This window comes from Hesperophylax consimilis, chromosome 4 (assembly GCF_061612785.1).
Source record: "Hesperophylax consimilis isolate HC1 chromosome 4, BYU_Hcon_1.0, whole genome shotgun sequence".
NCBI classification, from domain to species: Eukaryota; Metazoa; Arthropoda; class Insecta; order Trichoptera; family Limnephilidae; genus Hesperophylax; species Hesperophylax consimilis.
The window spans coordinates 17,723,182-17,735,440 of NC_142839.1; the positions used below are offsets into that span (position 1 = coordinate 17,723,182).

Below are 12,259 nucleotides of genomic sequence, written 5' to 3' on the forward strand. Positions count from 1 at the left end.
TAATTTCCCCCACATTTTATATTCCTAAGTGCAATACTAATTACATTAAAAATGTATTTGTGAGAAGTTGTAGCAACTTTAATAGATTTAATGGACAGAACAGGAATAAATATAACAGAAAACTTATTATTTTATTGAATTTCTTCATCAGATTTCCCTTTTGCTTTCAACAGTTTGAATATAACAACGTAATTTCATCTTATTCTTATTATTGCCACCCTTTCCGTTTTTAAATGTAAGAATATATAAAATTAAAAAAAACCCCCTTTTTGTAGCTTTAGTAGATACAATTTTCTCTTTTATATTTTTGTTTCGATCTTAAATTTTGAATATCGTTATTTTATTTGACCGGAATCGGTAGTTTTAGTTGGGAGAGTTGGAGGTCAATTGGAGGTCACAAAACGGAACCTATCTTTTCGCCTCATGTCTCATCTTTTTTTTTTTTTTTTTATGTGACACCTCACAAGAGTGTCCCTGCCTGTGCAGTGCACAGACAGGGGAACTATGTCACCACCCGGTTGGGCGGCGTTGTGAGGCGGAGTAAGGTAGGGGCTGTAGGAAGGGATTTGTTAATGCGGGCCTTGAAGAGGCTCGGATTATAGGAGGGAGGAAAAACAGATGCCGGTAGCTCGTTCCACATACGAGCCGACTTACACAAAAACGAGTCGTAAAAACGGCCCGTTCTCATGAAGCCAACGTCAACCGTGAATGGGTGTTCAGTTCGTGTCCGTCGAGTTTCGCGCACGTGCACCGGTGCATCAGGAATCAATGCTGCTAGCTCCTTGGAGCAGGCTCCATTGAAATACCTGTAGAACAGACACAGCATGCCTACATTGCGTCTATGCATCAGAGAAGGCAATCGGTCTGTTAACAACGGATTGTCAATCAGACGGATCGCTCTCCTTTGCACAGATTCAAGCAGGTTTATCAAGTATTTTGGGGCACCAGCCCAAAGGTGGCTCCCAAATTCAATAGTTGGGCGGACTTGAGACTTGTACAGGGTCAGCAGCTGGTCACTGTTGAAGAATCTCCTAGCCCTGTACAAGACGCCCAACTTTTTAAAGGCCTGATTTACTCGGGCTTCTATGGTTCCCCGATACTTGAGCTGGTCTGATATAGTAACTCCAAGCATTTCAATGGAGTCTTTATTGGGGAGAGTGCTCTCATCAAATTGCACCAGACAGTCATTGATCTCCCTCTTTGCCGAAATCAGACACGCTTGGGTTTTTGAGACGTTGAAACTGACCAAGTTGGCCTTACCCCAGGCACGAACCATCTCTAGGTGGTGGTCAATTTTTCGCTTCAAAACTTCCCGAGCTGTTCGGACATCATAGGTGGAAGGGGGCCTGTCAAAAAGATAACCCTCGTGAACGGTGCTGTCATCAGCGTAGCAGTGAATTGGTGCACATTCAACGAGATCGTTGATGTGCAATAAAAACAGCGTCGGAGACAGCACAGATCCTTGTGGCACCCCCGCATTGATTTGGTGCGGTGAGGAAGAAGAGCCGTCAACCACGTCAATCACAATATAATTCATCAATAAGGATATATTAATTTGCATTCATCTAAATAAAGATTCAAAAACAAAACAAAAAATATACGAACGTTCACTCAAATAATGATAAATAGTATAAAGAAAGGTAATAATACATCGTTGCCAAACTATTAACTAGGTTCCTGAACACTTTACTTATATGTAAAACAAAACCAACCATGACCTATGAACAATGAAACTTAAAACTTCCTAGTGGCAACCGAACAAAACATTCGAATACAATTAAATAGGTCCGTGATTAATCATAAAGTTCAGAAAAAGATTTATTTATACATTGATTATCGAGTGTGAACATTGCATACAGCATACATTAAAAAGATACCTATTTCGATTATTATCCACGTTCTAACAATTTGAAGGTTATTTCTTAACGCCATTTTATATGGACTTTTTTACATCACCAGATTCAGTTGCTTCCTACTGTCGGTACTTAGCTACATTAATTTTGGTATTAATAGATGGACATTCTCTGAAAAGCCCATCTCGCATGGTTCGACGTATCCCCAAACGTAAACATATAAACACATATCTACAGTAGATTCTACACATGATACTATGCAGTGCTGTAGAACTGTAGAAACTGTACAGTTATATTGTATAAATACAGCGACCGTCGTACGTTTCCTATTCCTTTATTTTAGTTACATAGCGCCGGTAGTTTATTGTGGAATACAGATTTATTTGTCTCGAGCTGCTTTCCGCTCGGCATACACAATTCATACAGATGTGCGGCAAAAAAACTCCGCTCTCAATCTGGAGAATAATAGACCGGATAAATGGATTTATTCTGTAAACATGTGCAAGACACACTAGGAACAATAAATTGTTATAGCATAAAGTTTGTCTATGCTTTGTTTAACCCATGATAAAAGTGGCAATTTTAAATGAATTTGTAGGAAAATGAAACAAACCCGAGGGAAATGAGGACACGAGAAAAAACATTATACTTTTTTGTTTTTGTTTTCAAATATTCAATTATATAACTATTGAATTTACCAAAAAAAAACAGTCTGTATAAACAAGTTCTGCTGCGTAATTGTTATTACGCGTGACATCTGTTTCGCCTTCCGAAAGCATTAACATAACATTAACATTGAGAAAAACTTAAAATTAAAACGAGTTCTACAAATTAAACACTCAACTTTAAGTCAGTAGTTCTAGTATTAACTATTTAAGAAATATATTTGCACAGCGCCCTTGAGGTGATTTTTCACGAAAACGACGCTATATAAATTAGCCGAATATTATTATTATTATTAAACTTAATAACAACAAATATACTGTTTTTTTTTACATATTCTTTCAAATATCTTTTTTATCGTTCAGTTTAATTTTAATTTTTAGTTTTATTTCTATTTTGGCTTATATATGTATTTATTTTTGTTTTCTCTTTAAATACGTTTTTTTCTTTTGTTGTATTATTTGTTTCTACAAAATATTATTTTTCTAGTTCTCACATTATAATTTAAATCATGTACGACTACCGTGATACGGGCATGGGCCTAGTATATAAGTAAGTTGAGAAAATCACAAAAAAATGTAATTTATTAATATGTATTTCTTTTAAACAGTAGGTTATGGGTATACCTAAAGGCTAGACCGTCACACAACTCTGTATCGGCACTTGCCGTACGGCGTAAACTCCTTCTTCAATCACATTCATTATCGCGTCAGATTCAGTGTGCAGGTATATGAAGCACCAAAAACTCTCGAACATTGAGAATAAACGTTAAACTTTCGTAAATTTTCCTTTCTTGAATTTCTTTGAATATTTTCTATCATAAGCTTTGAAATAGGTACCCGTACCCATTCAACTTTTATAAAATACACTAGCCACTATTTTCTTTATTCATTATTTTTCAATCCTAATCTTTGGCGAAGCCGAGTTATAAAGCCAGTACATAGCAGCACGGACATAAAAGTCTCCTTTCAATAAATGGATTCTAAACCATTCTTGTTTTATAAATAATAAAGATTTCCAGGCAGCAAACATCGTGTCCCAAAAAATATCCGAGACAAAAAAAACACGGGCCTGACACCAAATTCTCGTAAAATGTCCCGTATCCACAGAATTTGGGTCGGCGCAGAAATTGGAACCTCGGCTTCAAACACATATATTGAAAACCATTTCATTTATCTTTCTATTTTTCCTAGAATATTGTTGAAGAAACATCCGCTGAAATAATCAGTTTTTTCAATCTTTTCCATGATTACCAGTACTGCCTACAGTACCTATCTTCCTATTTTAAATTTTGGTGTAGGATTTAATGAATCAATTTTCAATGAACGCAAATTAAAAAAATGTAATACGTCACGTACCACCGTGGTCCTGCTACTAAGAACAATGTTGTAGCGTGTCTTTCTGTTTAAATCGTCGTTTATGAGAAAGAGGGAGAAGTTACAACAGAGATATCTATTATAAGTACGTAATTGCATATCTTGATCCTGCCGCCGAGAGCTCCGTTGTAGCCTGTCTTTCTGTTGTTTGCTTGCTTATAAGAAATAGTGAGATGTCGTCTTTCGTTCTAAGTATATTCTCCTCCAGGATGACGCCGCGCAAAGTGCTAAACGATTTTAATTAAAGCAATGGCTTTTTAATCACAATCAGTAAGAAGCTTAATTTTTTAATTCGCTTCCATACTTGTAACAGTACAGCCCTAGGTACCATACAAAACATCAAGCCACTTTGTAAACATAATAAATACAATATTGCCTGCCGAAAGGCTTGTCTTCCATGTCTACTTTTTTTTGTAAATATTTTTTATCCTTCTTATAAAAATATATATTTTATATCAGTTAGCATTGTTACACTTGAACGTACAATAACTTATTACAAACAACTAAACAATGTCCATCTTACTTATTAGATTCTTACGCGCAGGTTTGACGGTGGTGTAGTTAAACAGACATGAACCCCGGTATAGGCCGTTTTGACCATACCTATGCCGTGGTAATAAGTCAAGTTTTTCACCAATCCGGCCTTACGCCCCGCGTAATATTTACACTGGGATTATAAGTAAGGGTGTGTAAATATAAAGTAGGTACTTATCTACTCTCAAATTTCCTTATATTGATGCTGTAAATAGCTCAAGATGTATGAAATTGTGAAATAATGTATCCCCATTTTTTACCTCCAGTATACAATACCTCCTGAACAATTTTCACGTTATTTAATACAGCCCCCCCCCCCCAGAATTATATTAATTACAAACACACTAAAACAAACTGTTTATATACTTAATATTTCTGATGTATTATCTACCTCACCCATCTTTTAAATAATAATTCATATCTTACTAAATAATGTATTATTATATATGTGTTAATTTGTCTTGTACTAATCAATTATTTTCTTCCGTGCTTTCCTCCAGCTGGATTAAAATGTAAGTATTACACCAACAACCGGCTTTTATATTAGTACAATGTTGACGAATGAGGAAGAAATAAAAGAGAGATGGATGAAATATTTTGAGGAAATCTTCGAAAGTAACCCGAGTGATATTGTTTCCAGCGGCGAATCAGATATGAATGATGATGGGGCGAATGTTACCGAAATCAGCATGGAAGAGATAACAAGATCGATTAAATGTATGAAGAATGGAAAAGCTGTCGGTTTCGACAATATTGCTGCTGAATATTTTAAAGAAGATAGCCGTATAATTATCACATGGTTGTGCAATCTCTTTAACCAATGTTTAAAGGAAGGTTACACGCCTTTAGATTGGGGAAGGGCTGTGATCATACCGTTATACAAAGGTAAAAGGCCACGAATGGAATGTGGGAATCATAGGACTATTAGCCTGTTCAGTTGGCAAGCTGTATGGTAGAATTTTGATTGAAAAGAAACAAAGGATAAAATATAGGATGTGCAAGGTGATTTTATGAGTGGAAGGGGGTGCATGGACCAGATCTTCTCATTGCGTATGCTCCCTGGCAAAAAACCAGAAATTTTTCTGTGGTTTGTAGATCTACAAAAAGCATACGACCGATTCGACAGGAAAAAAATATGGAAAGTGTTGTCCGAGTATGGAGTGAAAACGCATCTCACACAGGCAATTGCGTCTCTGTGTGAGGGAAGTGTTGCATGTGTTAGGGTGAACGGTGGTTTTACGGGTTGGTTTGATATCACAAAAGGTAAACAAGGCTGCGTAATGTCACCATGGTTATTCAATCTATACATGGATAATTGTATGCAAGAATTGAAAGAGGTACGACTGGGCGGGAATTTGAGTAATCTGAGAGTATGTTGCCTATTATATGCTGATGATGCGGTGCTGATTGCTAACAGAATGGAATATCTACAGTATCTCGTGTCTAGGATGAACGAAGTATGTACGATTATGAAGTATGAGTTAATGATGAATCTAAGTCTAAAGTCATGGTGTTTGAAAGAGAGAGTACGAAAACAGTGTGCAATATAGTTTTGTGAATGAGGAATACTTGGAGCAGGTGGATGAGTTTCTGTATCTACATAGGTTTGTGTAGTATTTTTACGAGAGATGGGAAGGCTGACGGAGATATTGAAAGAAGGGTTAATGCAGGTAACTCCATTAATGGAGGACTGAACGCAGTTGGCGCTAACAAAAAATTGTCCAAAGAAGCGAAGCTAGCAGTCCACAATGGAGTGCTGGTACCTACCCTGATTTACGGAAGTGAGGCATGGAACTGGCAGAGAAAGGATGAAAGTAGTGAATGCTGTATAAATGAGATCCCTGAGGCGTATGTGTGGTAAAACCATGTATGATCGTGTGAGAAATGTGGAGATCCGCGAGTACAAGGCTGATTTAAGCGTAATGAGTAAGATGAATAAAGGGACGCTTAGATGGTTTAGGCATATAGAGCGAATGAGCGAAGAAAGGAGTGTAAGGAGAATATACGATGAAAGCATTGAATGGTAGCAGAAGTCGGGGGCGCCCGAGGAAAACATGGCACCACCAAGTGAACGAGATGCTCGAGTCGGGCCATGTCAAGAGTCAGAATAATAGAAGAGTATGTATGAGACGGTGTATGAATGTGAATGAGACAAGGAGTCTGTGCCATGACCGAGTTGTTTGGCGGTCCGTTCTCTCTGCCTATCCCTGTGGGGAAACGGCGTGATGGTTAGTTAGTTTACAATGTTCAACTAACCAATACTTCTAGTAAAATAATCCAACACATATTGGGAAAATTTAATTTTTTTTAAAAACACCAACACTTTCTTAGAAGGATTTTTTTCTCATCTATAAACACAACGGTCCTTAATTATATTACTGTCCTATGACACTTATGCTTCATTATTGATTTTAGAATTCGTATTCAATTTTGAAGGGCTTAAAAGTTTATTGTCGATTTACTTCCGATTCTTCCGAAAAAATATCAAAATGTTAAAGGTTATTGATAAAAACAGTTTTATGTTAAAAAATGATTGATTATTAAAAAACAAAATTTTTGTAACTTTTCAGTAATTTTGATTTGATCAAATAACCTAATCATTTTATAATTCAACCACTGAAAAAATTCCGTGACTTAATAAATTGGCACCCAATTCTGAAGGTCGTGAACATAATAATTATGTTATTATTGAAATTGCGGTTGAGTTTTTTCTTTATAACATTTAATTATCGGTAGCCGGATAAAACAGATTAGGTCAGGTTAGGTTAGATTAGATTAGATCACTTTTTTACTTAGCTTTTTTCAATGTTCCATTTTGTCACTGTTATGTTTTATCATTGATTTATTAACCTGACCCTAACATTAACATCCTGTGTACTAAGTTAGCCTTAACAATTCCAGACACTGACAACCAGCGGGTGATCATCCATGTGAAGGACATCAATGACGAGCCTCCCTACTTCATCAACCGCCCTCTGCCCATGCAGGCTGTGGTGCAACTCAACGCGCCGCCCAACACGCCCGTGTTCACGCTGCAGGCCCGTGACCCTGACACAGACCATAATATACACTACTTCATCGTGAGGGACAGGACCGGAGGAAGGTTCGAGGTCGACGAGAGGTCAGGGGTGGTGAGGACGAGAGGAACGGATCTCTTCCAGTTGGATATGGAGTATGTGCTATACGTGAAGGCTGAAGATCAGGTAAATTGACATATTATTATACATATACATATCTAAATATATGTACGAAAACCCCTCAAATATAATTTTTAACGTTAGATTCCTAACTGCCTTGAGTCAGTGGAGTGGCGCCCTAAAATTTAAGGAATGAGTTGTAGAAATATTGAGGTATCAATCAATATTAAAAAAAATATCATTCCCATGCGGGAAGTAGCGGCTGTCAATGTCACCCGAATCCTTCCGACAGTGAACAAACTCAACGAACGGAGTCACCGGTGGCTTACCGATGCGCTGAAGCTCAGAGCACTTGAGTTACTAGTGGTCTTTGAGTTCTTAAACAAAAGTGTAAATTTTCATAAATTTTGAGTACCTATGGTAAAACCCTACTTACCGATGTGAGGTTATACCACTACTTTTCTATATTTTCCAGAGCGACTTGTGCGGTATCTTAGCGTATGTGTAGGCATTTTGTAGTTATCACTATAGACCCAAACCCAGCGAGTGCTTGTAATCGACTGAAGCATGTCTTATCTCTATGTTGCCAATTAGTCCTATGATGTTGGGCATAATTTGAATGCTCACGTTACTCCGGTTATATACCTTAATGGGTTGAAAGAATGAGATGTGGAAGGAGTGAGGAAAATGAACGGAGAATGTTTGCAAGAGTCTGGCTAACCGTAATAAAACAAAAGTCTCAGTTGCCTCAAGCTACATGAATTGTACCCCTAATTTTAAGGATTGTTTTGGCAGGAAGTCGAGGAGGATGGCTAAGAGAAGGTTGGAATATCCTCATAATTCAATTCTTATCCCCAAATGTAGTTTTATTTTTTATTTTTCACACAATTTTCATTTCTAAATGGTAATTGACAAAGACTAGTCTGAAAGTTTCAAAATACTCTCACCGCTCAATGCTCATCGCTTCCTGTCTTGTTACTAGAAAGTAAGTTAATAAATAGTTGTGGGTTGGCATTCATTTCTAATTAATAAAAATGAAACCAAGCTTTCTGTCTAATGTATTCTTCGTAAGCTAACCTGAAAATTAACTAAGGAAAATATACTTACACTGCGTCACTGTGAATAGTGTGATTAATGTAATATTTTGATAAACAAATTAAGTGGATTTAACCTTTTGATCCAGCCAATGTCTTAGGATAGGCAATCGTAAAATATGTTTATGTGTGTTGGTATACAGTTAATCGATATTCCTACATGTATGTTTCATTCCGATGTGCTTATAAAACATTAATTTTACATATCTACATAGCCGAATAAGTGTGCTTTTATCTTTAGATTTGTACAAATATACGGTGTTGTCATAGACATATGAATATTAGTAGACCTGCCCTAAGTGATTAAAAGCGTATTATCCCCACTCCCCATACCGGTTCCATTGGAGCCGGCTGTGCTCGCGTATGGCCTCAAGTGAAATTTGAAAACGTGACGTCATCATTCTTGTGCGAAGTATGGTCGAAACATCATCGGTTCATTTTACGAAATAACACGGCAAAATGTTGACTTGTGCTATGAAAACTTGTAAAAATAGATGTGAAAAAGAGAATAAACCCAATTGTCGTATTACATTCTATATATGAGCATTATTTTATTTTATTTTAAGCATATTCACATCGTATAATATGGATCAGTTGTAGAAACATATACTATCACATCGAGAAACGTCTGGACGCGAAACACAAAGCTGGTTGGTTGCTGGGAAGTAAATTATGAACATTTATAAAAGTGTCTTAACTAAATACTTAAACGAAATATTCGACTCTGAAAATAGAAGAAATTTTTTGCCGAATTTGGACTTCGCAAATTTGTTCATAACGTGGCGAGTAATTTGCGCTCCCATGTAAAAATGTCTATTCATTCAAAAGCAGATTTTACTTTTAAGAACTAAATGGTGATATTATAATGCGAGATGCCTATTTACTGTCAGATTGATTTATTGACGAATCACAGTCAGCTTTACCCCCTTCGTTCTTCAACAGTTGATTTTACCCCTCATCCTTAATTTCTCGTCTATTAATTCCTATGTCTGTGGGTGTTGTCTACCAAAATTATAACTGCATCTCAAAACAATTCCAGAGTGGCCGAGTAGATGAGAGAAGATTCCAGTCGACTCCTGAAGAGCGCCTGTCCATTGTAGGAGGCAAACGTGCTCCACAGTTTTACATGCCGAGCTACGAGGCAGAAATTCCAGAAAATCAGAAGAAGGACTCAGAGTAAGTATCAACTTCCTAAGAGTACTATAATTACGTAAATATAAGCGCACAAAAGAAATCTAAAAATGTTATGCGTGTACATAATATAATAAATGTAATTATCTATTATGATTTATCTCATGTTGGTTGTTTTTCGGGTTGTTGCGAAATATTCTTGAATCAAAGTTTCTGTAGCCTTTTTGTGCCCAATATCAGGGCAGATGTGTCGTAAGTTTATCGGTGAAACCATGTTATAAGCCGCTAATGTGGGTTATGCTAATCGAGAACCCAAAAACAGCCAGCATTGTGCTTAACTACTGTATAATAGTCAATGTAGTAGTAAAATGTTTTTGGAATAAGTATTTGTATCTGTAAAATATCATAAACATCATCATGATCATCAGGGTTTACTGTTATATTTTTTATTTACAATCTTTAAAGTTCAGTATGAATGCAGTTCCCCCTTTTTCCAATACCCGTGGATTTCGGTAGAACTTCCGTCCAATTTTTATAAGCTAAAATATTAACATATTCCATAATATGCATCAAAATTTGGACAGAATCAACCAAAAAATGATTTCAGAATTGATTGAATTCCACTGCCAAAAATTATCACACGCAAACTTCGGTTCCATGATATTTCATCAAAATGAAAATTCAACACAATTTTAAAAAGTGGTATAGAGTCATTAAAAGTAATGAAACAAAAACTTGGTTTAATAGTTACATATGTAACCTATTTAACGTAATTTTTGTTTCATCACTTTTCGTGATTTTATATGACTTTTTGGAGGTGTGTTTTAATTGTCATTTTGATGACATACCCTGTCACCGCAAACTTCTTACCGGATATCCTATGAACCTCTAGTAAAAATATGAATGTAATGTATTTTATTCTTTTTTCATTCCTTCAAACTAACCTTTTTAACTATTTTTCAGCATTATTTCGGTAAAGGCAAAATCTTTCGCTGACCGTGAAATCCGCTACACCTTGAAGGCTGCGGGACAGGGGGCGGGAACCTTCAACATCGGCCCCACATCCGGCATTGTGAAGCTGGCTAAGGAATTGGACTTTGAAGACCTCCGTCAGCCTCATGTTTATTCTTTAGTTGTCACTGCTACTGAGGATTCTGGTGGATTTTCAACATCTGTTGAGGTTAGCAATACTGAAATAACTTAAAGACGTACTGCAAAGAGATTTGTTTTAACTTCTCCCTTTTTACATAAGCCGATGCATAATATAAGAAAGTGAGTTTACAATGGAGCTCTCAGCGACATATATCACGTAGAAAAAATCAAATTTTCGTCTAATGATGTTATAAGAAAAAAAAATTATGGTTATAATTAGTATATTGTTGTATGAAGCGTGACAGTTTGGTACTAAAACTACAAAATCAAAAGCACTACAATTGACATATATTTGCTTGCCACTTTAATATTTCTACAGGGGGTATATGTATATTATAATCTTATTGCTTTTGATTAATTACTTTTAGTACTAAACTGTCAAGCGTCACATGAAGTTGTTCCAATCTCTAACAGAATTCCATAAAAAGTGCCAAAATGCCCTCATGTACCATGTGAAAATGTTTGCATTAAACGACAAACACTAAAAAAGCTGAGGAATAACATTTCATTCGTAAACACAACCAAATATTTAATATTATAAATAATGATTAAATCATTTCTACTGCGCCGTTTTCGTGAGAAAATCACTTCAAGAGCGCTTAAAACTATGTAAAATAACTAAAATTATGGCTGAATGATTTAGCTGTTGAAACACTGTTCATGTAAATTCATACAAATTCGTTGTATTTTTTTTTTACTATTAATAATTATTTATATTACCCACGCACAGGCAGTGCCTTTGTGTGTTTATTTAACTTCCCGTTTTTAAACATTTATACGTATGTATTTTTTTGTTCTGAAAATGTGTACAGCTTAAGTGTAAAAAATAAAGGAAATAAAAAATAAACGTTTCCTGAAGATTTTCAGCATCATTAACCTTTTGAACGCGTTAATTTGCTCCGTTTTATCTATACCCGTACGCGGTACATATTTTCAAATACCTATGCATGCAATTAAATGTCAAATTATAGCATTCTGGCATGATTTATTGGACTATATAGACAGAACAGATTATTCTCCACAATATGAAAACAAATCCTCGTGTGTCAACACTCTTAGATGTTTATAAAAACAAAAACATAAAATTTCATACAAAGACGTACCGTATCTTTTGAATGTGGTCCCGCCATTCACTCGGCGTGTGTGTACTTAGGTGATAGACACAAGTGGGACACCATGATCACTTATCATTCTTAGTTATGAAAAGTTGTGAATGACAAACTAGTACTAACGCCATCCGTTGACAAAAATGTAAACTAAAGGACTAAAAGGCGCGAAGAGGCGCACTTGGTTATCGATTTTTTTTTATGAAATACAAT

The 12,259-nt window shown here is 36.0% G+C and overlaps 1 protein-coding gene across 7 annotated transcripts in view; it reads left to right on the forward strand.

Moving 5' to 3' along the window:
- The window catches only part of CadN (neural cadherin), a 583,020-nt gene that overhangs the window by 205,276 nt on the left and 365,485 nt on the right, over positions 1 to 12,259 (forward strand). For all 7 annotated transcript variants that reach the window (XM_089651425.1, XM_089651430.1, XM_089651427.1 and 4 more), the window contains exons 3-5: positions 7,328 to 7,629; positions 9,697 to 9,833; positions 10,752 to 10,968. In XM_089651425.1, coding sequence (XP_089507551.1) covers positions 7,328 to 7,629; positions 9,697 to 9,833; positions 10,752 to 10,968 — 656 coding nt within the window. The remainder of the gene's footprint in view (positions 1 to 7,327; positions 7,630 to 9,696; positions 9,834 to 10,751; positions 10,969 to 12,259) is intronic.